Here is a 24,556-nt window from a genome sequence, read left to right as displayed (position 1 = left end):
ATAGCATTTGCAATTTGTTCAGATCAAATTTCCATCTGGCTCAGCATCCTGTCTCTGCATCAGCTCAAAACATTCTCTGCTAGCTGAGCTATGAGATGTGGGTCTACATACATGGCCCTTCTCCACACATTTCTACCTGCACTCCCAGCTTCTACCAATGAGCAGCATAGGAACTTCCTTATCTGGAGGTTTAACTTTTGTATCATCCTCGTACCTTTGCTTAGTTTTCACATTTATTTTTTTATCTTTTCTGCACTTCTAAGTGTTCTACTTTAGTGAACTCCAAAATAGAAGTCTTTGTTGTGTGTGAAAGTTTCCTTCTGTAAATTTAAATCAGATGATTCTCAATCTTAGGAGGAAAAATAAACTGCCATTCCTGGTTCATAATCCCAAAGGCTTACTGAAAATTAGTGAAATGACTCTCCAAGGAATCCATATGGGCAGTTTTCTAGGTTTGCTCAGACTCCTGATTCACCTATGCATGAAAATCCTTAACAGAAAATATTTTTATCATGAGGCACTCACTAGTTCCACAATGTAGTCCTGCCTGGGAAGGGATGGGGGAGGGGGAAGAAACATCAAAGAAAAGGTGAATAAGAGTAGATACAATTGTTTCTACATTATATTTATTTATTTATGTTCATCAGTTAGCTGCTCTCACTATACCTGATAAAAAGCTTAAATACCTGAAAGTTAGAAACTGCAGAGCAATTTCTGTGAACTTATTTAAGTAATAGGGCAGAAATTCTGTATCAACTTTGTATCCCTGCTATTGATAGCCATTAATTTTATCAAATATTCTTTATGTTTTAATTGGGGTGGGTAAAAGGAATGATGTCAGGATATTTTATCTTTTATATTACCATGTTAGCCTATCTGGCAACCATATATTTTACCCACTGAAAAATAATCTTTCCTTCTCCAGTCAGTCCTCTACTCCATTGGAGGGATGTTTTCTATAGCAGTCATAATCAGATCCAGATGGAACATTTCCTGTTTCTTGGTATCTGAATCTGCACCTTCTTTATGTCTTGAAATTACCATGTGCATGTCATAAAATAATGACTTTACACTAATTCACCGGTCTGGATATTAAGACAAGTGTAGATTTCCTTCAGACTTGCCAGAGGTTTACCAGCAACAGCAAAGCAGAAACTGAATCTGAAGCACCAGGTATGTATACATCAAGAAGAGGAGATGTGAAAGGTGGGCCTGGGCATCTCTGAGCATTGATTTCTGGCACCCACCCTGTTGTTCCAAAGACAAATATAAAACCCAACAGGAAGCAGACAAATATGCATATTCTCTTTGAACTTGAGTGATAATGAAATTCAGGACATCTTTAGGGGACTTCTGACTTCCTCTGTAACACAGGTTGTTACAGAATTCACTGCACTGATCGAGAGGTCTCTTTCTGTAAATGCATCTAATCCTCACAAAAGCATTTGATCTTAATCTTAGGACTTTCATCAAATGAAAAATCTTCTACATACTATCAATCATTAATTACCTAAATAAAAATTAAAACTGTGGATCTTCTTTAAGTTTAAAAAATTAGGCCAGTAGTGTCCTTCTAAGTAAGTTGATTTAATAATGATCAATTCAAAGGAAAAGACTTTTTAGTTACATGAACCCAGATTTACAAACCATTTACGTTTGTGAATTTGACATACTGTTGAGTAAACAATGTATGGTTTGTGCATTGCTGTTTCTCAGACAAAATGTGTGACTGTTTAAAGGCACACTGCAGAATTGCCACTCAAATTAAAGCCCATCCTCCTGCTATAAAGCAATGCAGACCTAGTCTGGAAATTGGCTATAAACCTCAAATACATGAGTGACCAAACCAATAGCTTTGGAACAGATGAACCTCTGTGAGTGTTTCAAATCCTTTCTGAAAAATATTTCCATCAGGAGAAAACATTGCTAGCCTCTAGCATGACATTTCTGAAAGCTGACATTAATTTGCACTAATTTGGTTCAACAAGAACAGATATCAGCCAAAGACATTTAAAACAAACTTAGCAAAATATCTAGAAGACAAGTAAGCCATCCTTAAAATTGTCATCCTAGCAATTTTAAATGTGCAACATTCTCAAAATTGGATTTAGTTATTATACCTCCTTAGTCTCTTCAGAAAATGCTTGCAGAATATCAGTCTGCCTGGTGTAGTTTCCATTGGCGTCTTGTAGTCCCTGGAGAATACGCTCTCTCAGAACCAGAACAGAAACTCGTAGCTGGTGCCAGAGTAGTTGTACTGTATGGATATCGACTATCACATTGACAGAGTAAGACAGAAGCTTCAGGGAAAACTCAGTCTCTAGTAGAGCGTGAATTTGTTCAACATGATCGGATATATCTTCACAAATATCCTGTAATGGAAAAATAAAGTAGACATTTAGCTACAGGCATGGTCCTTTCATGGATCAGCTCTGCTTTTCATGTACTTTTAATTAAATGCTGAATAGATTATTTCATAGAGGAAAGATACTGTAATTAATACATTAATTAAATTATGTTTTATTTTTATTTTTTTTTAATTCATAGCAATGCTACAGCAACTGAACCAGCAGCTGTCTGTTCTCAATACTGCTCAGTAAGTGCAGAGACAGCATACAGTAAAGAAGGATGGCACAACAAGATCACATGAATCAAAAGCAGAAAACTAACACCATAAGGTGACATTCTAGAAGACAGCAATAAGAATGAAAGTGATAATATTGCCATGGGCTGTCTCTGTCTCTGCTCCACACACATGCACACCAGTTGAAATGCGAAGAATCTGGTCTGTGCCATCATCAATAAAATTCATTTAATCTAGCCTCTATAACCAAGTAGCGCAAAAGTCATTGTGAATAAGCTATTTCTGTGACCCATTGCTGACTGCAGGAGCGAGAGGGCTTTAAGGGCTTTAAGGTTTGCATAGTCTTGTCCTGGGCTTAAAACCAAACTGAAGAAGATTGATGGAAAAGGAGAAAGAGAGAAAACAGAGATGTGAACAATTGTGTTAAGAAAGGAAAAAAGAGAAAAGTTACCAGGTTATAAAACTAAGGTTTTGATGGGATGGTATTCTCCAAATTTAACAATTAATGTTACTGATTGCTAAACTGTGCTGAATACAGAGTAAAATCATTTCAAACTACTCTTAATTTTCTTTGTGAAAGGATAAATCACAATACTAAAGAATATTTAGGCATATGCTATTGAGCAAACAACACTGCTTTGTAACAACTCCGTTTGAAAACTATGTGTAAAAAGCCTGTTATAAACAAGTAAGGAAATTTTGATTAAAACACTGAAAAAAACTAACACTGGATCCTAAGGCCTTTTTTCCTAGATATCTGGCATATATTTAAAGGTGACTTAATAGCATATTTAAATACAACACCTATTTCTTAAAAATATATAAATTTAATTCAAACCTTCAGAAATATCCTTTTTATATACATCAATAAAAATGAGAAAATGATTACCATGAAGATTTACTACAATGAATAATGAAACTTTATTACAATGAAGCAGTCTCTGATGATACTCTTGTGGTTTCGTACAGCGATAGCATAACAGGAAAATCAGTAAATCTCATTATTTATAAAATAATAATACTGTACACTGATTTCTATCAGTGAAGATTTGGCATCTTCAGTCTGAAAGTAAAGACAAATTATTGCTTATGTAATTGTACATATGTAACAAATTAAACCAAAATCAAATATCTAGATAATATTAAATAATTCTGTACAACAGATAGCACAATATTAGCCACTATCATTGAGTGCAATTGGTACTTACTCATTTTAATAAAGCACTGACAATTACATCAAGTTCCCTGCAGGAGCAGTTCTCAGAAATGCCAGATAAGCACAAAAGTTTGGAGTTTCAATGAGCAGAGTGTTGGGACTGCCATGAGAGAAAGGCAGTATCTCCTCAGCTCCCTTGCTGTAACAGCCAGAATCTATATTTGCAAGTACAATACACACAGCTTTGTCTGCCAACATCTAGCACTGCAAGTGCTCAGGGATTCAAATATCCACACGCTTTCAGGTGAGCAAATAGATGCTCTACTTACTAGATTAGTATGCTCATCTAATTCTACAGATACACAGAGAAAGCTAAAACTCTTGTCAAAATATTTTCCAGGCTTTGGAAAAAGTTATTATTATCCATTTAGTTATTATTGTCCACTCATCCAACTACAACTGATACTTGACTGAAAAACACAGCTGTAATTCTATGTTGTTTCAAATGTTTTAAAGAATATTTCTAGTGAATTAGTTTGACTGAATTTTCATTCAGTTCTTCAAGATTGTCAGTCTCTTTTTCCTCTTGGCCATAATGCAGTTTAATTTTCATTCCAGGGATAAAAAAACAAACTGTTGCCCAGTAACTGTAGGTTTTTTAAGTAGGCACAATCTATAGAAAAATACTTAATATCTCTTCATTTAGGCTATTTATGTGAATGAGCTTAAGGATGTGCCAAACTGCAAAAACAAATTTTCAGTATTTTCCAGGTTCACATACACAGGTACATGCTGAATTCAACTGCCATAAGAATTCTCAGAGTGGTAGAAAACACAAAGCCGTAAGAGGAAAGAATTAACAATCAGCAAGTGTCTCCTGACAACTGTTAGATAATGTACTGAAAATATTGGCTAATGAATCTAGATAACACTCTAAATCATGAATTCAGACTCACACTTCAAAAAAGTTTTCTCTTGATCTCCCATTATGCTAGCTACCAAAGCATCTCAAATTTCTGAAACTTTCCACAACAAAACAGACAATTTCTTACTGAAATGCAAATCCCAGTACCACTAGAGGTTTGAAAGAAGTAGATATTCAAGGACATATGCTGTTAATTTTTACATCCTTGCTATAAGTTGCTCATTTTCCTCAAAAAGCAAAGTCTACTTACTCACAGACTACTGCAGGTACAGCAGAGCCAAGTGCTTTACATACTAACAAGATAATTAACAGTTCCTGAGATTCAGTAACATGGAAAGAACATAAGGCCAACCTTGATCACATCCAAATAAAGGTCACACACTCTGACCTTAACATGTAAGACTACCATCTCAGTAAAAGACAAAGTACCAGCTCGTAAAGGATTTAGGTTATGAACACAATGGGTGGCCAAAGAGAAGTGAGTATATTTTCCAAGTGGTTGAATGATCCAGGAAGGAAATCAAGTCCCTACATACCTTTTCATAACATATAAAATCTGAGCTCCATTTTCTGACTGTATCATCAGCTCTCTCTTCCTTCTGGCCTGGAATCAGCACAGCTTTGAATGGTCACTATAGTCTAGTCTTTACTTATATGTGAGAATTGAAAGGATTTTTTCCCTTTCTGATAAGTATGTTGACAGGATGTAATCTTTAGTGTTATTGGTTTGGGAGTATTTTCATTCTTTTCTTATGAGATGAAAATCTGATTGAAACACTCAGGATGTCTGATTATGTCCAGTTCAATATTTCAAATATGCTGTGCAGTCCATCTGCATATGCACTCTAAGTCTGAAGACAGACAAAAGTAGGCTGGATTCATTGTGTGCTTAGAGAGCAGCAGTGTCAATGCAACTCTCTTACTGAACAGGCACCAGCTGCTGATGTGATATCCAGTAGCTGAGCAGCAGTTCCTGATATTTCAGACTCCACATGCATGACACACTGTCGTATATCAGTCTGTTGGGTATTTCTTAAAAAAAAGTGAGGAGTCATAGGTTGACATTCCCGCATCACATAGTAATCTTTTGGTAGGTGAATTCTATTTCAGCTGAGCTTATAGCCTTTGTCAAAAGAACTGGATTTCATTTCACCACAGATCAGGTTCCTGGATAAAATGAGTTAGACTTTGGTTTGTGGGAAGTCTATCTTATATAAAGTTGGTAAAAAAAAAAATTAGGTCCCTATTGTTATCCTCTTTGGTTTTTAATTGTCATATGACGATGTGAAGGTGAAGGCTGTGCAAAGGACAGAAAAATAGCTGTGTAAAGGCTAACACTAGCCTTCAAGAGAACAAAATTATGAAGAAATTATAACTTTTGCCAAATAACTTCATGCTGATTAGTCTTCAGCAGAAAGACATTAATAAAGCTGCATCCTATTTACTTGCATCTCTTCTCTACATTTGCCTAAAGCAAACCAGCATATTGAGAGGAAACAATATAATGTCAAATCCAGTTGGTATTGTGTAGCACAACTTTTCTTACTACAGTACTTACTACAGTACTTGATGTCCAGATTTACATATAATTCAGAAAAAATAAATAATTATATCTGGCACAGTTGTAAATGTAATAATTTTCTGTAATAATTAATGCAGTTCAAATACTGCATAAAAATGTCATGTTATGTAAGTTCATAATTTTACTGAGGCTCAATATCAAGATCTGGTACAACACGGCCTCATTCTCCTCATTCTTCCTAACTCTTTGTTGGTGACTTAGATACAGCAAAACCAGCAGAACATTGTCATGTGCCCTTTTTACACTTTGAATTTATAAATAAAGAATAGCAGTATCACAAGATAGTACCTAAATGCTGTCATGAGTGCCAGTTGCTCTTACCAAAAGTGGCAGGTAGATAAAATAAACCATGTACTTTTGAGTAATAAGAAAACAGCATTTATCTATTGACATCTACTTGTAAATATATGCCAGGTCAAAGGCAATTTTATTTTTTTGCCAAAAAAAAAAAAAATATTATAACTTGATTTTTAGAAAGCACCATTTCCAAAACCATTTCTTATAGTCATTAATCTCACACATCTACTAGGGCATTTTTCCTTTTACACAGTTTCATAGTGGTGTTAAAGATTTTGTCATCCTCTCACAGGCTTTCCTGTAGCACTGACTGTGGAATTTCTTAGGCTACAAGGGTTGTACCCATTTGGCTGCCAACTGCCCACTTCACTCAGTCTTCCAGACAGCTGATCCTGTAATTTGCAGCTGCTGAATCCATCAGCCTCCTCACAGCCCTCCACGTCAACTAAAATATCCTGAACTGCAAACACTGCAGTAGATGAAGAAAAAGTGCATAAACAAACCCTCAAGAGTCAACGAAAACAGCTTTGATGTCAACTTTTAAGAATATTTTCTCTCTGGTCTTCAAGAAATTGTGTTAATATGTACATGAAAATACTGAAAGATAAAAGGTTGCAATATGTTTCTTTAGAGTTAGTATCAGTGACAGAGAGGCTATTCTGGAGATTTCTATTCTTTGATCTTGCAGTAAAACCTCAGCAGGAAAAACAGATTGCCATTGAGTCTGTACATGCAAACATAATCTATGATTTAAGATATTTGGTCTTTCCTTTTAAGTACATTTTAATTCCTCAGAAGACAAATATTCCAATCAAAATATACAAATTCTTCTCTTTAGAAAAAAATTAGAATACATGACAAAGAATTTTCAGATTCATTATTTTAAATGTACTTGAAAGTTGTAAATTAAACTCACTCTCTAGACTGCCCTTTAATGCTTATGCATTTATAAAAGACAAAGAGAGAGGGTTTTATTGCTGAGCAAAGATTTGCACCTTTCAGAAAGGTATTTTTCCTTTAAAATGCACTCCGACTTCTCAAAGAGAAATAGTTTCTCGTTTTTTTCATCCTTATCTGCTGGACATCCAAACAACGTTATAATAAGGTTAAAATTGTTCTCTTCTATTTTGAATTATTAGTGAAACCTTAAGAACAAACGTTACACACACTTTTTTTTGCAGCTATTTTTAAGTAAACAATTAAGTCACAAAATAACCATACATGAAAAAATCCAGAATTTGACTAGGCAAAATCGACTGTCATGGAAAGGCCTGGACTGACTGTGAGTTACAAGTTTATCAGAAAGTAATTGAAGTACTAAAGTACTGCAGCTGGTGTGGCTGTGCCGTTCAGTGACATGGGAAATGAATATGTTTTACTGGGTGAAGAATGCAAAGTGCAGCCGAAAAGAGCTACCAGGAGGGTCCTGAGGTCACCGACCCTGCCTGCTGCTGACACTAACAGCTTGGAATCACACTGTTCCTTGAAGTAAGCTTCTCTACTCTTCCCTTTTGATAATTCACATACTACTGACGGTAACTTTTCCTGGTGGACCATAATTTTCTGTACATTATTCTCTTTCCCAGCTTGGCTTTTATTTTGATTAATTTGCTCTTATTATTTTAAGATATTTAATCATCGCAAAATTCCTGTAAGTGGATGTAAGATGATCCACTTTCTATTGTACAAATTGCAAAATTCTCAAAAAAGTTTTGAAATTAACTATTGTGTCTAGTGAACTCTAGGTAGGTATGTTTCTACTGTGTTCTGTTATGTCAGGAATCAGTGAGTCACATTCTTATATCCCTGTACTTAAAAATAATGTGAAATAGACGTCAAATCATCAGTTCTTTGATAGAGCTGCTAAAATAGTAATGCTTTGTCTGAGTTTGTAGCAGACATGGAGCTGCTTCATAATAATTTATTAGCTGTTTATGTGATGTTTTATTAGGAAGGTTTTTGTGTAAGTATATTGGTTGACTATCAATCTACAAGAAAAATGAGCAAGAAGAAAGGAAGAAGATATGATGTCACATGCTAAGAACTTCAGGCTGAGGGAAAATGCCTGAAATGTTAATCGTGAAACTCTTGTCTCGGGATTCCAGCAACTTGCATTTGTTTTGCCATATGGGCCATTGCTGGGGCCAAAGGATCAAACATACTGGGAACATGCAAAAGGATCCTTTTGTCCAGGAACAGGGCAGTTGCTGCGGGGAGTTATGCCAGCACACTGCCAGGACCAGCTGCAGTGCCCTACAATTCTAAGCCAGCTTGTACCTTTTCTGCAGGAGGGAATGGATGCAGAGAAGACAGCCTGCTTTCAAATGTTTATTTCTCCTATTAAATTTAAACAGTCTTTTAATGTAAAAAGACTTTCTGACCACAACATTTACCACAGGCCAGATCCTTAAATAGAAGGAAGAATGTAGTTCAACCAGGAAGCTTCAGATACCTGATGCACAAAGCCACTCTAAGGCATGGGATGGAACTGGAGAGCCACAGAAAACATGGCATTAAAATGAGGCACCACAGGACTGTATTGAAAGAGTATTGTGAGATTTGTGTAAACAAATCTGGACTAGCCAGTTCTGGGATATTCCTGACATCAGTAAAATCGATGCATGAATTATATTTGTGTAAGAAACTGTACGTGCAAAGGAAGTATGGCAACTAAGTTGCTGTGGGAAGTGATGTGACATCTGCAACTAAATGTTGTTTTCATATTCCTGAACTTCTACTGGTTCTACTGTGCAATGTGCCTAAAGCTACAACTTAAAAACCCTTTGAAACCTTCAGAATAAGAAATGTATTCTCATATGCCCCAAGCTCACAAAGTCAGACTTTGCCTATTAAAGTTATCACTTACAATATTCCTTCCATGCATAACTGTAAAAATTTTCATTTATCTGACTTTAAGCATATTAAGGCAAACTGATTTTTATCAAGGCCTAACTTTGCTAATTTTAAACAAATTAAAACTTGATAGAAAATGTCATATTTGTGCTGACTGAAGCCTGTTTTTTTACTACACTCTGGAAGACAACATTGCACAGGTACTCTAGAGAAGTTCTTCATGAAGGAAGACAGATAGTACTGAACTGTGTAATAGAGTAGCAGGTTTTGGTTCTAGCTGCTTCAGACAAAAAAAGGAAAAATACCAAAACCCAAACTCATATGAAAACCTAGCAAAACAACTGGCAGTAGAGGTAAGTTTTGGGGGGAAAAAAAAGTATTTTTCAAATGCCTGTTCATTGGATAATGGTAATTATATATATAAAAAATATATATTTCTATCTTGCACTGATTATTTAAGATCAGAAAGAAATGAGAAAACTTGTTAAAACATCCTTCAAATATCTTATAGTTCTCTTCACACAATTCTATACTTTTTTTGCAATAACAGAAGAACATGGGACATATTTTGCAACTGTCTAGATAATTACCTTTGCTTCTTAATTTTTTTTATTCTCTTTACTCAGCATTTCTTATTTTCTATAAGCCATATACACTAAGTGAAATTTAAAGGCATCTCTAACTATTTCAAATTACCACATGCAAATGAAAACTGAGGATGCAAATGGAAGTACATTTTACTCACAGTGAATTTACAGACTCTGCTGTAGCTAAGCCAACCAGGTCTTGGTAGCCTGGTCAGGACTAGGCAGTTTTTTATCTCAGTGTAGAGAATAATTAACTGGCTAAAAGGAAATCCTTACTAGAATTGCAAGACTTACAAAAATTTAATGTGATAAACAATCATGTTAGCTATATGAAGAATCAGAGGGACCACTCCTACTATTTGATCAGAATTTTCACAATTTGATCTACAATATGAAATAACTAGCTAAATTCAACACTATTGCACTAATTGTTGAGTAATTTTCCAGCAAAAATGTTTATCCATTTGAAGCGAGTTTTAAAATGTCTGTGCAGACAAACTATTACTCTGACGTTTCAGCTTTGAATATGTTCCAGTCTTGTTCTGTTGTCATTTTTAGTTTGAAGACTTGGAATTACTCTTAATATAGAATAAAAAAATTTCAAGAATTCTTTAAGCCTTCTGCAGGGCCATAGGATCTTCATTGTCTGAGCTCTATTTTCTGGTAAGCCAATCTCTTTGTTTCTACAAGAAAATACATTCATCTATTTTAAAAGATTTTTCCATTTATAGACTTTGTCAGAAAGACCCTCGGTTTTATTAAATTCAATAGACTTAATTAGGGTCTTTGATATAGAACAGCTGGTCTTAAAGAGAAGAGTTTAGGTGAAAGAGAAAAAAATTTTGGAGAAAAAGACTCATTCTTGAAATAATGAAATTTCAAATAACAAACAAAATGTATCCCTACATAAATAGTACTAAGAATTTTGGGCAGTGATGAGCTACTGAAATGTAAGATGTCAAAATAAATAAATAAATACCAGGAACTTCAAGTTCAAAGAGGAGAAAAATTCAGGCCTTCTGCATAGACATGCAGAACACAACAAAAAAAATTTAATCAAAATATTTTTACTTGCTCAAGCCAAAGAATGTTAACCTCATTCACTCTCTGACAGAAGCTTAGTGACTATAACAGAATTTATTGAAGGATGGTGAGACTCTCATCTCAAATGAGATATGAAGGGTCAGAAGTTAAGAACTACCATCTGTGCCAGGTCTTGTATGACAAAAATTGATAGCATGATAAGAAGTTTTCAAGATAAGTGGCTGTTTATATCAGTGCAGCTAAGCCTCCAAGAGTTCTGTGACATGTTTTTGAAGTTATTTTCCATCAGTCATTGTTTAGGACAGCAAAAAGGACACAAACTCTCTTATTCTTTATTACCAGACTTCATTTTATTAGCACTGTTGTTCCCTTTTACGTTGGTCAATGAATCATAGAATCATAGGATCATTTAGGTTGGAAAAGACTGAAAGTTAATATTTAATCAATGAAACTTTATGGGGATCACTGAGATTTTTTTGCTTGGATTAGAAACATGAAAAAGCAACCTTATAGTCTACCTTGAATGCTGCTTGCTGTTTGTAACTTTCCTGCACTTTCTCCCAAATGACAAATGTTCAAGTCATCTGGAAAGCCCTTGTAGGTCCTCCAAAGAGTTAGTAACAATTAAAAAGCACTTAGAGCATGTGGAGGCATTTCCTGTAGTCTGAAAAAGCTACCACCTACCCAGTGTGCCAGGAGGCTTGTTCCATTCCGGATATCACTTACTGTGTTGTAAGAGCCAGGGTAAGACTATACACAATAATGCTAGAAAAAAATTAAAAAGTTAAAAAAACAAACAAACAAAAACAAAACAAAAAGCAAATAAGTTTTCTATATCAAGGAAGAACAATTTGAAAGACTGTCAGAAAGTTATTTTGCATAGTTAGAGTCTTAAGTGAATAAAAAAATAAAAGAATAAATTTTAGGTAGAAAATAAAAATTTAGCAGATTGAATCTTAAAGACGTCTAAAATGTACAAGATTTTTATCCTAATTTTACTTCTGAAAGTGCACATGAAATTTCTTGATTTACTTATGGAAAGAGTTCTTCAAGCAGACAAATAAAATCCCTTATTATAGAATCACAGAATGGTTTGGATTGGAAGGCACCTTAGAGATCACATAGTTCCAACCCCCCTGCCATGGGGAGGGATACCTTCCACTAGACCAGATTACTCAGAGTCCCATTCACCCTGGCCTTGAACACTTCCAGGGATGGGGCATTCACAACATCTCCAGGCAGCCTGTTCCAGTGCTTCACCACCCTCACAGTAAAGAATTTATTCCTAACATCTAATCTAAAGCTACCCTCATTCAGTTTGAAACCATTCTTGTCCTACCACTACAGTTCCTGATGATTATGATTGTTATGATTCCTAATTAGGCAACATGTTAAAAATTGTTCCTCATTAGTGTCTGATATGTACAGTATAAGTCACAGAGAGTGTTCCTGTGGTTTTTGACCTCAAATGCAATAACGACAAAACTAAACAAAAACAACCCTAATTTACATCCACTAAAGGAAGAATACAGTAGGCTTTTTGCAGGCTTTTTTTGAGAAGGAATATAATAGACATTAAATCGAAAATCTGGAATTCTGGGACTGGCATGACCTTCAAAGCTATCCGAAGCATTCAAACTACCTGAGATTTCACATACAAAAGCAATTCATATATTGTACCTAGTAGTTTGTACTGTCTGATTATTTCCAAATCTCACTATCATCCCACAGGCATATAACGTTGATACAGATGTATATTCATAGGTTTGCGTAAAGTATCTTCTTTTCAAACAAAATCATGTCCATAATATTCCTTGAATTTTTGATTTAGATGTAAATGGATGCTGTATAAATAGAAAATTATCAAAAACTCAGATTTTGCACCATATTTGCAGTACATTGATCAGAAATACTTCTAACATAAGCTACTAAAAATTGCCATATCTAGTGGACACAATAAAGCACTTCTTTATAATCAAATTGTCTCTAAGGAACCTGAAATTCACTGTCACTAAAATTCACAAGCATGAATAATAGATGCTTTTTCTGGCTGCTTGTAAGATTGAGCACACCAGACATTAGCATTTTAATACTATATTTGGATCTAAATATTTAATTTTAAAATTAGACATAATATTGTAATTATAACTACTCAAACACAGTGCATTTGTAATTTAGAAACATGTTACAACACTGCAGAGTATATTCCGACAACATATTCATACAAGGCATATTCCAGTGTGACAGTTCTGAAAAGACAGCTTGTGATCTACTAGGATAATTTTAATTGTGCCAATTTTTAGCTTTACAAGAGAAGTTTCCAGTGTAAAGCACTGATACACTTAATGCCTGTTAAGATGTTGATGCTGCTTGAGAAAGTACTTGTATATTACAGTAGAACTGAAGTGCCTTGAAAGAAGGAGAAAATGAGCAGTGTTTATCTAAATATTTATTCAATTTTATATACACATATATATATCTAGGCAAATATATTTATCGCATGTTGCTAACCTGAATAAGATCCTTGATTTATAAAGCACTTCATAGTCAGTGTTGTTTATGTCTTTAAGAAAGCAAGACAGCATGACCTGCAAGATAAATTGTTTCTTATGCTGACAGGGAACAGTTGTACCTCTGAACAGACTGGTGTTTCTTTATATGCCGTTTTATTTTCTAGCTAAACAGAGATAAGTTATAAATTATCCTTGTCTGGACTGTAGCTTTCAGTGATGAGTGTAACTTACTGCTGTGCAGGCTCAGTGAGAAAGAGAAAGGTTGTTGCTGTGTCTGGGCTTGTAAAGTAACCCTTTGAAATTCAATAGCCAAATTTGTCTGTACAGAAGTTAATGAAACTAAGTGCTTCAAGCTTCAAATGCATATTTGTGCATTTTATTCACTTGTAAATATTTATATTTCCTGCAAAATTAATCATCATCAATTTAGCCTCGAATTGAACCCTAAATTTACCCATAGTCAAAACTTTTATCTTCCTCAGATAATAAGATTCACAAAAAATGGCATTGGATCCTTGGATTGTGGCATTCTGAAGTGTAGACAGGAAAGAAGGAAAGGTAAGTAGCACATAAATTGCAAGTGTTCATATTTCCATATTCTTGGAATATTTGAGCTGGGTTTGCAGAGATCTAACTTGATCACAATCTTTCCTCTGCGATAAAGCAGCCAAATTGCTGCTGGACTGGATGTGAGCCTGGAAATACAGTAACTCCACTCTCGTGGTATCACATTGGAGCAGACGGCCCTGCCAAAGCCTGACTCACCCTGCCTAGCAGAGGCAGCTGGACTAAGTCTCCACCTCCTGCACAGGTAATATAAAATGCCCATGGACAATGAGAGACTGTCTAACTCTGGTAGGTTAAAGACAGTGTTACTGTACAACAATCTTGAAAAGAAAAACACTTGCAGCAGCCCTGGCCATAAAAATGTGATGTCTAGTCTGGAACTTCTAACAAGAAACACGCCTCCCCCCAAACATCCCAAGAGCCTGCATTCTCAGGGGCTTCTGTAACTTTTGTATTTTCAACACATTTAAAAAGTACAATATATTTCTGTGCATGTCATCTTCTACCAAAACACATAATTCACTAAGCTGTAGGAAAAGCAAAAACTGTCTTCGCTTTCTTGACAAACCACAGTCAGATATCAGCCAATCTTGGCAAGTTTGAGTAAAACAGAATGGGTATTGGTGTTTTTAAATAATCTTTAAATTTCTCCTACAACTCTAAAATATTAAGGTCTTTTCACAGAGACTTTTTCAGCACTTCATCAAGGATTTTGTAAGAAACTGTGTCACACTGAGCCAATGAGAAGTTTGGTCAGCTGAGAAATTCTTGAAATAGTACAGATAATGGCAAATCTGTCAAACCTAACATATTTATATATCCCCTCTAAATCCATTTTCTTAAAATTCTACCGCTGCCTATAATTCAATATCCTGCCCTCCAAAAATACATTAATCAAGCACTAATATGTTACCTAGAACATTATGACTCCTCTCAGCCATTACTATAAATTAACTTGCAGCAAGACATACCAAAACCCATACCAACTGTTTAGCTCTCTTAATAAGGGCTGGGGGAGGCCATAGTTCACAATAAATAGAGAAGTATCACACCCTGAGATTGAAGCGTGAACACAAAGGATGACAGAATTGCTTGATGTAATGACCCTTTCCCAAAACATAATCCATACCTTGCTTTGAATCTCACAGTGTGAAGAATTTCTAAAATTTACCGTTAGTCTTTACACTTCATTATGTCTTTTACAATTTCAAATGGGATCAGAAGCATCAAAATAATTCAAAAATTTCTCCTGAAGACATTCCCAACTTAGGAAAACTCTGTTTTGCAAACTTAAAATGAAACTCAGATAATAATCAGAACTGAACTTGACTCTACACTTTCTGATTTTGTAAGCATACTGCAAAAACAAAGTAAAGCAGGAAAAATATTAACTCCTGAGAAACTTTCTTTGCTTATCAGCACAGACAATAAGCATGGCAAAGGCAATTACTTTATCAGCTATCTTTACCTCATTCAAGGCAATCACATAAACGCAAAACATAGCACAGGAAGCTATCAAGTCAAATGAAAGGCAAATGAAAATATCACTACAGGTGTGACAACAAATGAAACATAAGTAGAGACAAAGGGATTGAGAAAGCAAATTTTAAAAAGAAACCTCTAGACAGCAAAGACTGTGAGCAATTCCAAGCAGTTTGCACACAGAGGGACTGCTCTCCAGCATGAACCCAGAGCGCTAAATAGCAGATTAACTTCAAAATCACGCTCCCAAACCAAACTAAAATGGTAATATAGCATACCAACAGAAGAGCAAAAACATCTCTCTAGTTCTTATATGGAACAGAGTTAGTTCAGATTCCTACTTTACTGATACATTTCAACATCTGAAGCAGCACTCAGAAAAGGATATGAAATGGAGAAATAATAGGCACCAACTGCACTTAGTCTAGTACTGAGCATATATAGCTGTAGGAGAATTTTCCACTTCTTGTTTCTGAGCTTTAAATTAATCTTTCACGAAAAGCACTTTCAATAATACAGCAACAACTGCCGTTATGGAGATGAAGGTTTTAACTTGTTTAGCTAGCAAAGTCTAAATAAGAGCAATTGGCCACTGATGCATGGGCAGCTGAAGTTCAAAAGTAAAAAGCTTTTAAAAGTAAATGAACAATTCCTATTCAAACAGCAGAGGTAGCTGCTGCCATAATCAATGGCTGGTTTCCCATTCTTCTGGCACCTTATAGAGACTATACATCAGTCAACAATTCTCTATCCAGTGTCAACTTTTGCTTCAAGGAAGTCAAAAGACTTTATCATCTTAATCCAATGCAAATCTTTGAAGAAAATAGTCTTGGCTAACCAAAAAATTCCTGAACTTTTCCTGTAGATACAATTTCAAAAGAATGAATAATTTTGCAGAGAGAACAAATGCTTTTGAGCAGTCCGAGGATATTCCTCAGGATATGGCATACGCACAATCTTGTGAGCTGAGAAGAAAATTAAAACAAAGGGGCTTTGGAAAGCACAAAAATATCAGAATATTTTTAAATGGTCTGCTAAACTAATGCAACTGTGATAAGCATCAAATTGTTCGTGACACTCAGTCTCCTTATGAAAAGCTACAGAATTTATTAAGTTTCTGTTAAAAATAGTAAAATTTACATACACTGATGAAGTTTCCTGTTTTCTATTACTTACATGATTTTCTGTCTGTTGGTTTCCTAAGCCTTTACTAAACACATCTCTTCACAATATAGGTCAAAGTTGTAGCCAAAGCAATGCAATTATAAACTTACAGTGTCTATTTCTAATTATACTGTGACCTATAAAAAGTTAGCTGAGTAATGTTTCAGAGAATGGAGACGACTGAGCATTAAGTTTCACCTCGACACACACAAAAAAGCTATAATCTTCCCATCAAAAAGGGACCAAGAGCTTTACACATGACAAACATCTTTTTTACCTTCAGAAGTGAAAGGTTATAAATGTTTAAGCCTAAGACTGTGACTGCAGAAACTTTACAGTACATAGAACAGTGAGTGAAAGAGAGCAAAGAATCTTCTCTCAATATTCAGAAATTGACATCCACAGAGAAAAAAATCTGTCAGTTTTGCAAGTTACATTTACAGTGCACAGGAAATGTACTATTTCAAACTAAACATGTTAAGATTGTGCAATACTTGTAAAGAACTTGAAAACCAGCTGACTAAAAAAAAATGCTTTTGTTGATAAAAAAAATTGCAAACTGACAATTTATTGCTTTAGACTTTTTTAGCATTTTGTAAAATATTTCAGTTTAATGGTATCTTACCTCATTTATACCACAAGGAGAGTTTTCAGGAATCAGCTTTGCAAAAAAAAGACTGTCCCATTTCCTTTTCTCAGCTGTAAGAGTTACATGCAACCAGCAATTCAAAAAATAAGTGTCTGTTTTCAAGACAGACAAGTAAGCCACAGATGATCTGTAAGCAAATCCATCTTCAGTGAAGAGTCAACAGCTTTTGTTTTACACGAAATACAGTGAGTAGTCTGCTGCCTCTACCTGTGTTATTGTGCAGATCAAGTTTAGGCCTGTCTGCTCTTCCCCTGCACGTTCCAAGCTACAGTAGTGATTTCTCAACATTCAATCTGCTGTGTGGCAGCTCACTGAAATTTCAGCCGACACTTGTAGACTTGCAATTAGCAAGGTTATTTTAAGCACTGACCTAAGTTCCAGCAGAATGTTTATGGCATTATGACAGGAAGGAATCTAGTATCATATCAGTCACTTGGTAACCCTGTAAAGCTGATCTTGGAGACAAGACCCTCTAATTCACAGCATAAAAGTAAATATCTGACCTCCAATTTACTTTAATTTCTGTTTTTATGGCTTGAATAGAATGGAAATATCTACTTGGTTAACATCAGGAAGCTTAGAACCTATTTTAGGACCTGGCAGATCATATGTTTGGAACAAATGTATTAATAGGAAGTTATGACTTCCCTAATGGAGAGATTCATGGCTTACAAAACAGAGACTGTTAGTTTTGTAATGTTCACATTTGTAATAATTAACTATTACATTCTGAATGGGAAGAGAAAATCACATAGTTTTTGAACTTATTATAGCTGGACTCTATAACAATACCTTTTTGTTTCTCCTTGGTTATCTTGAAAAGGGCTCCCTCTTCAGTACAGGCCTTTGATAACCTTCGTTTGTCCTGGATTTCTTTGGAATTCTCTGGCTGTCTAAGTATTTCTAAGTCATGTCAAATGGCTCGGTCATACCTCCACACCCTCATTTGCTGTTCATTCACATTACCCCCCCCTTCTTTTTTCTTTTTTATTCATGGATCAGCTTTCTTGTTCCCACCCATTCTCATACTTCCAATAGCGGCAGATTTAATCTCACATATGGAAAAATGACAAACAGCTTCTCTGACTGCCCCAGGTTAGAGCTATAATGGTCAGCCAGCTCATGTGTGTGCACACACACCCAAGAGAAGCTTTTCTGAAAGCACCACAATCAGAAATACTATTATATGAGAGATATTTTTTTTAAAGGAAAGTAAATGAAGGGGGAAAAAGCAAACCATAAAACCAACCAAAAAAACAAAACCCAAGAAAAGTTGTTGCCTTTGCAAATTATTTAGTAATTTCTACACATCACAAATCACAATAAAACTGCTCCATTGATATTGTAGCAAAATTCACTGGAGGCAAAATGTGCTTTTGAGAATTAAGAGTATTGAGAAAACAATAGTAAAAACAACATAAACTCCTGTTGTCCTCATTTTAAAATATTAAATGTTTCCTGAGTTACATACAAATTCAGATAGCATTCAAAACAATTAGCAACAAGCTGAGTGTTAGAGGTATCCTAAAAAGCAAAATTTAAATTACAATATAGGCAGCAGGAAAAGTCTTCAACTATATCACAAGATCAAGAGCTGGAGTTTTTGAGTGAACTGGTCATTCATATACTTTTGGGATTGTCACCACTCAGAAGGATATTGTAATCACCACAAATAGTACAGTACACACAAATAGTACCTGAACGCATACACACAGATGAATTCAGGACATAAGGACAGAAATGTTACTATCATGGATACACAATTACTTCTTTCAGAAGAATATTTTTATAACAGAATACTTCTTATGAAATACCATGATCTAACTATTTCAAGACATCATGAAAGCATTTGCTTGCTAATGTAGCATAGCCTCAGCCATCAAAAACTCTAAGGAGTTTAAGGAAAAACATTTTTTCTTGCTCAGACATTGTCTTTTTTTTAAATCTGGGAATCACAAAATCTGCATTTAAATAAACACCTTTTCCATTTTAGATCCTTTCCTGAACCTGTATAAATAGGTTGATCTCTGTAGGAGCAAGCAGAAATCTCAAAAAAGGATAATAGTATTTGATTGAAAAATGGCAGGAAAAACACCAGTAAGGCAAATGTTTTGTTTTGGTGCTTAGTAAAAAAGCAGGTTAGGACTACTGAGTTCAGAGTAGAGGGGAGAAAAATTTGACCGTAACAACATTTCCGCGTTTGGCCATGGTTGCTTGCTCTGTGCTCAAATATTATATTCACTGCATTACTTGGTTTTACTGAAGTCATCTCACACAGCGTTATATGAAGCCCTCTGGATAATTTTTAAAAATTTGTTGCTCAAAATTATTTCAAATTATTTCAGTTACAAATTGTTTTCAGTTCCAGTTTCAAATAATTCTGTTTCTAGAAATATTATATCTTTCCTAGGAACCATACCAGTTTTCATCAACTGCTAGTACTTAAACAGGTAGCTACATAGGCTACAGTAGATTTATATCCTTTTTGCAATATGAAATAGATTTTCTAAGTTGAATTAAAACTATTTTATTTATATGAAACACAGGCATGATACATTGAGACATTATGATTTCACAAGGCTTTCCTCTGTTTGGGGGCTTAACTTGTAAAATGCTGAGAAAGAATAACTAAGGATCAGTGGCTCAGTTCTCTCTTTGAAACTTGATTCATACCTGCCTAATAGCAGGAAATCCATTTCCTGTTGAATATCAGGTAACTCCAAGAAACACATCTCAGAATGTTGTTTCCATTACTAGCTAGTTCTTTACTTGCTGATTTCACTCCCTGTTCCAGGAAGGAGCTGTAGATGAGTCAAGTTGGATGAGAAAGGCATGTAGTCTACTGATGAGTTGGGAATAGACTACCATCTCAATTAGGAACACTATAAAGATCTTAAATAAAACTGTGGTGAAAAAATATAAGCAGAATAATATACATGAGCTAACTTTAGTAATCAAACACTGCACAGTAGGAGGACAATTCAGCAGAGCTGGAAGGTTTCATCATAAGTGTTTTGAAAGATCTTTATTGCTAGCTCTGTACAAAGGGGCACATTTTCAGCAAATTATTCTGGCGATGTGAAAGACAGAAACCCATAAGGAAAACAACGCAGGCTAGAATTAATGAATGAGTCATATGTTTTCCCTGAAACACAAATATTTCTGGAAGGCTTAGGTAAAATGCCAACTTTCAATGAAGTGACACCCGTGATCAATTTTATCACTTATGTTGACTTATATGCTCTAAATAGAATTACTGAGTGGGGTTTTTATTACTATTTATTTGTTAATAATGAGGGAGTTGGCAGGTTTTTTTAGGGAAAAAATGACAGAAATAAGACATGAAAGACTTCTAATTTCAAACTTGTAACATCACTGTAGCTTTTTTCAATTACATACTTCCATTTGAGGTTTAATTCCTACGCCTTTTCCCTTGAGCTAACCTTTACCAACCAGATAGCCTATGTAATTTGTATTACAAACTCAACATTTTTTATATTACTGACTAAAAATTCAGGCCTTATTTGCAATCAATCTGATCTTTTATGAGTATGGCAAACAGCCCTGGGTAAGATGAGTTAAGCTAGTTTCAAGTTTTCCAGTTAAAGAAATCTTCACTAGAAAAAATATTTATTAGTTAAAATCAAAATTTTACAAAGAAATTTTGATGTAAAAGTTTCTTAAAATTAGAATAGGCTTTCTTTCCATGATATCCAGTTTATATAACTGATTCAAACATGCATGATTTAAAAAAAAAGGTGATTTACAGCCTATTATGTTTTTGTGATTCTCAAGTGCGATGCAAGGGACCAAAATTAAGATCTCTTTTTTACTTGGTATTTACTAATTCACAAATGTGGAGCTATGCGTGGAGTACATCAAGAACTTAGACACCATAATTCAAGGCGGGTATCAAGACAAGTACTGGATACATGATATATTGTTTTTCTGAAATTTTCTAAGATAAAATGCAATTTGTGGATTTGAAAATTTCAGAATAGGATGATTTTGTTCTCCTGCAGGTGATATAATCAAGTCTAAATACAGGAGTGGGAATGTTCAAACTTATTGAAGGTTGAATTCACTGATAGTTTCATTATTTCCCCTAAAATTTTCCCTAAGCACTCCACCAAGTCATTATAAACAAAAAAGGAAAACATTTCAGTCAACAAATAGATTGACAGTAGAGCAGATGAATTTTAACACATCAGTTTTTGCAGTCTGTATATCTCTATAATTTAATTGAAAAATAAAGTTTAAAAACAATTCCATCCCAAGTGTTGGTCTAACTGCCTGTATTTGCATTTATTTAGTATCTTCAGAAAAACTACATGAAGAAGTGCACTTCTGTGAGGCAAAGAGAAGTAGTAGGCATTAACCTCTCCTTTTTCATGAAGGAAACATCAGTAAATACTGTCTTTGGTATTTTCTTTATTGTCATTTAACCTGAGTATCATTGAGAATCACTTTTTTCACTCCTATTATGTACCCCTTTGTCACAACCTATCTTCCATTTGCACACAGCTGAGATTGAAGGTTTAATCTGTTCCTTTCTGCATTTTCAAAGTCTTTCTATCAGAAAATAAGGAATTAAACAGAGCTGCTTGGAGTGCACGCATGTTGGCTCCCTAGTGATTCTAGCAAACAACTGCACTGAAAACAGGTGAACCTGCAGATTTCACTCACACTGTTCAAACTTAGTATTCTATTAAAAAAACCCTCAATGTATTTTCATTGCAAAGTATGAGTTGACATATTTCGAGATATATATTGTAATTCTAAGACTCTAAGTGGTGTCAGACTTCTCTATTATAACATTTCATTATCCCCCTGAAAAACCAAAATCTGAGTAAGGTTACTGCAGAGGAAAACTTTTTCTAAATGGTATTTCCAGAATTTCATAGAGAATAAATATGACAGTTTTAGCTTTTGCTCCGAAGGATTTAATCATTAAAATCTCTAAACATGGTCTTTCCTAGGAAATGAAAGGCTGGTTAAAACCACTTTTCCTTCTCCTATTCCAAGTGACTGATTGTCACATTCTAGACATTTCTAGGCAATGGGATTATGTAATTCAATTTTTTTAAAAATGAAAACAGCTGTTACATCCACTATTCATGACCTATAAGTTTTCCATATATAGTTATTCAGCTGTTCTTTCAGTACGAGTTGCAGCAAAATGAAACTGTGCAAAAGACCTAAAAGTTTTATTCCATAGTTAAATGAATGCACATACTGTTCCAAAGCAACAGAAAGAAAGTAAAGCTTACAAAAATCTTGGTCTTATCACTGCTTCAATGGATTGCAAGTCCCTTATTCATCCCACGCACAAAATCAGTACAGTATTTTACTGCATATTTCGCATTGCTTCTTATTAGCATTTGATGTGCACAGCTGTATGTACTAGTGTGAATAATTCTTATAGAACTTCACAGAAGGAAAGAAAACAAGGGAAAGCACACACAGAAATTTTTAAGATAGAGCATGGATACTTTTGAAGACACTCTCATTATCAGCTGCTTCAAATTCAGCCTATCTTACATCTCTTTCAATGGCTTTACTTTGTTTTTTTGTGTTTTGTTTTTTCCAGTGAAGGATGAGGTTGGTTCATTTGTATAAAAGGAGTTTATCATGTTCCTATTTAGATGGTCATAAACTTATCAAAGTAAGTTAAATAAGATCCATTAGTCTACTTAATGCATAAGGGCATTTCTCATGATAAAATTTAACATGCTGGATATGTTACATTTCCAGGATGTTGTTACACTGATGTCTGCACATCTTCCAGAAAACGTTTTTTGTAATAATACTTATTGCAAAATATAAGAGCTCTTTGTGATTTAAATAAATTGTGAAGTGTAAGCAAAACAGTAAAAGAACCATGCTATTACAAAGAGAGAGTTTGCCTTAGGAACTGCCTGAGAGGGTGTGGGGGTAATAACAGCAGTAGTCTCACAGATTGCTTGAACTGCAAAAACTTGCTCTTACTGCTGATTTTGCTACCAGTTTATTTTGGACATCGGTACAGGTCATATTGTGTCTGTATGGTCTGCATTATGTCAGGTATACAGTGGGTGCATTCACACTAACTGGCATTGTGTAAACAACTTTAAAACCATATCCAAAACCAACTAAAATACTAATTTATCCAGTGATCCATGCAAACCTGAATTAATTAATTTTGTATCCAAACAGAAATTTTGGTTTTGAATCCAAAGAGGGGTTATAAGTATCACCATATTCAAGAACACCCTTAAGTTAAATCTTCATGGCTAGGCTTCGCAAACGAAGATTTAGGAAGGCTCTATCCACGTTTGTTAAGTTAAATACTGCCTCCTGCTAGAAGTATTGTCAAACTCATATTTTTCTCATAGAAAGCACTGTAGAAAGTGAGTGCTTCCAGGGAGTAAGAGTATAAATATTTATAAATATAGGTATGTCCATAAATGCAGACACATTTCTCTGAGGGCTCTATATCAGCTTCACTATTACAAGATCGAGCTTTTTATTTTGTAAATCTTATTACACTAAATTTGACACATTGGTAGCTTTTTTTTTTTTCGGATAAATAATAAAAAAACCTTGCAATTGCTACTACTATTGATGCTTTACAGTTCTGTGGATATGACAATAAACTATTTCACTCCCCCTCCCCCCTGGCAGCAAGGGCGGCAGCAAGGGCAGCATGTGGGCAGCTCCTCCAGCTCCTGGAGCACTAGGTGGTGCTGCAGCACAGCCGCAACCCAACCTGCTGGCTCTGAAATGTCTCATTGCTCTTCTTAACACTGAAGTTTCTAAACCTTCTTACTGAAGATTATTGCGCAAGAGACTCTGAGTTTTCACGGGTTTTTGTCGGGGATTTTTCCTTTTGTTTTAACATGACTTCTAGGGCACCGTAATTTCTGTGGTTTTCTCATAAATGCTGTAAGAATAGAAACAAGGAACAAAAAGAAAATTTATATACATAATAAATGCAGTTAATTACAAACAAAGCCAAATTTTTGAAGGTTATCACTGTGCTGGTTTAAAGGTAAACCGGCAGGGGAAATGAACCCAACTCAAAAGAGAGATGATAAGTCAGAATAACAATTTAATAAAATAATACAATAAGTATGATTATACAGATAAACAATTGGTTTTAACCCACAAAACC

The 24,556-nt window shown here is 34.9% G+C and overlaps 1 protein-coding gene across 9 annotated transcripts in view; it reads right to left on the bottom strand.

Annotated features, from left to right (window-relative positions):
• The window catches only part of AKAP6 (A-kinase anchoring protein 6), a 274,096-nt gene that overhangs the window by 185,356 nt on the left and 64,184 nt on the right, over window positions 1-24,556 (bottom strand). For all 9 annotated transcript variants that reach the window (XM_018082582.2, XM_018082580.2, XM_018082581.2 and 6 more), the window contains one exon: window positions 2,121-2,372. In XM_018082582.2, coding sequence (XP_017938071.2) covers window positions 2,121-2,372 — 252 coding nt within the window. The remainder of the gene's footprint in view (window positions 1-2,120; window positions 2,373-24,556) is intronic.

The sequence above is a fragment of the Manacus vitellinus genome, unplaced genomic scaffold, assembly GCF_001715985.3.
Source record: "Manacus vitellinus isolate BGI_N305 unplaced genomic scaffold, ASM171598v3 scaffold_6_pilon, whole genome shotgun sequence".
NCBI classification, from domain to species: Eukaryota; Metazoa; Chordata; class Aves; order Passeriformes; family Pipridae; genus Manacus; species Manacus vitellinus.
This window is presented reverse-complemented; position numbering and strand designations above follow the sequence as displayed.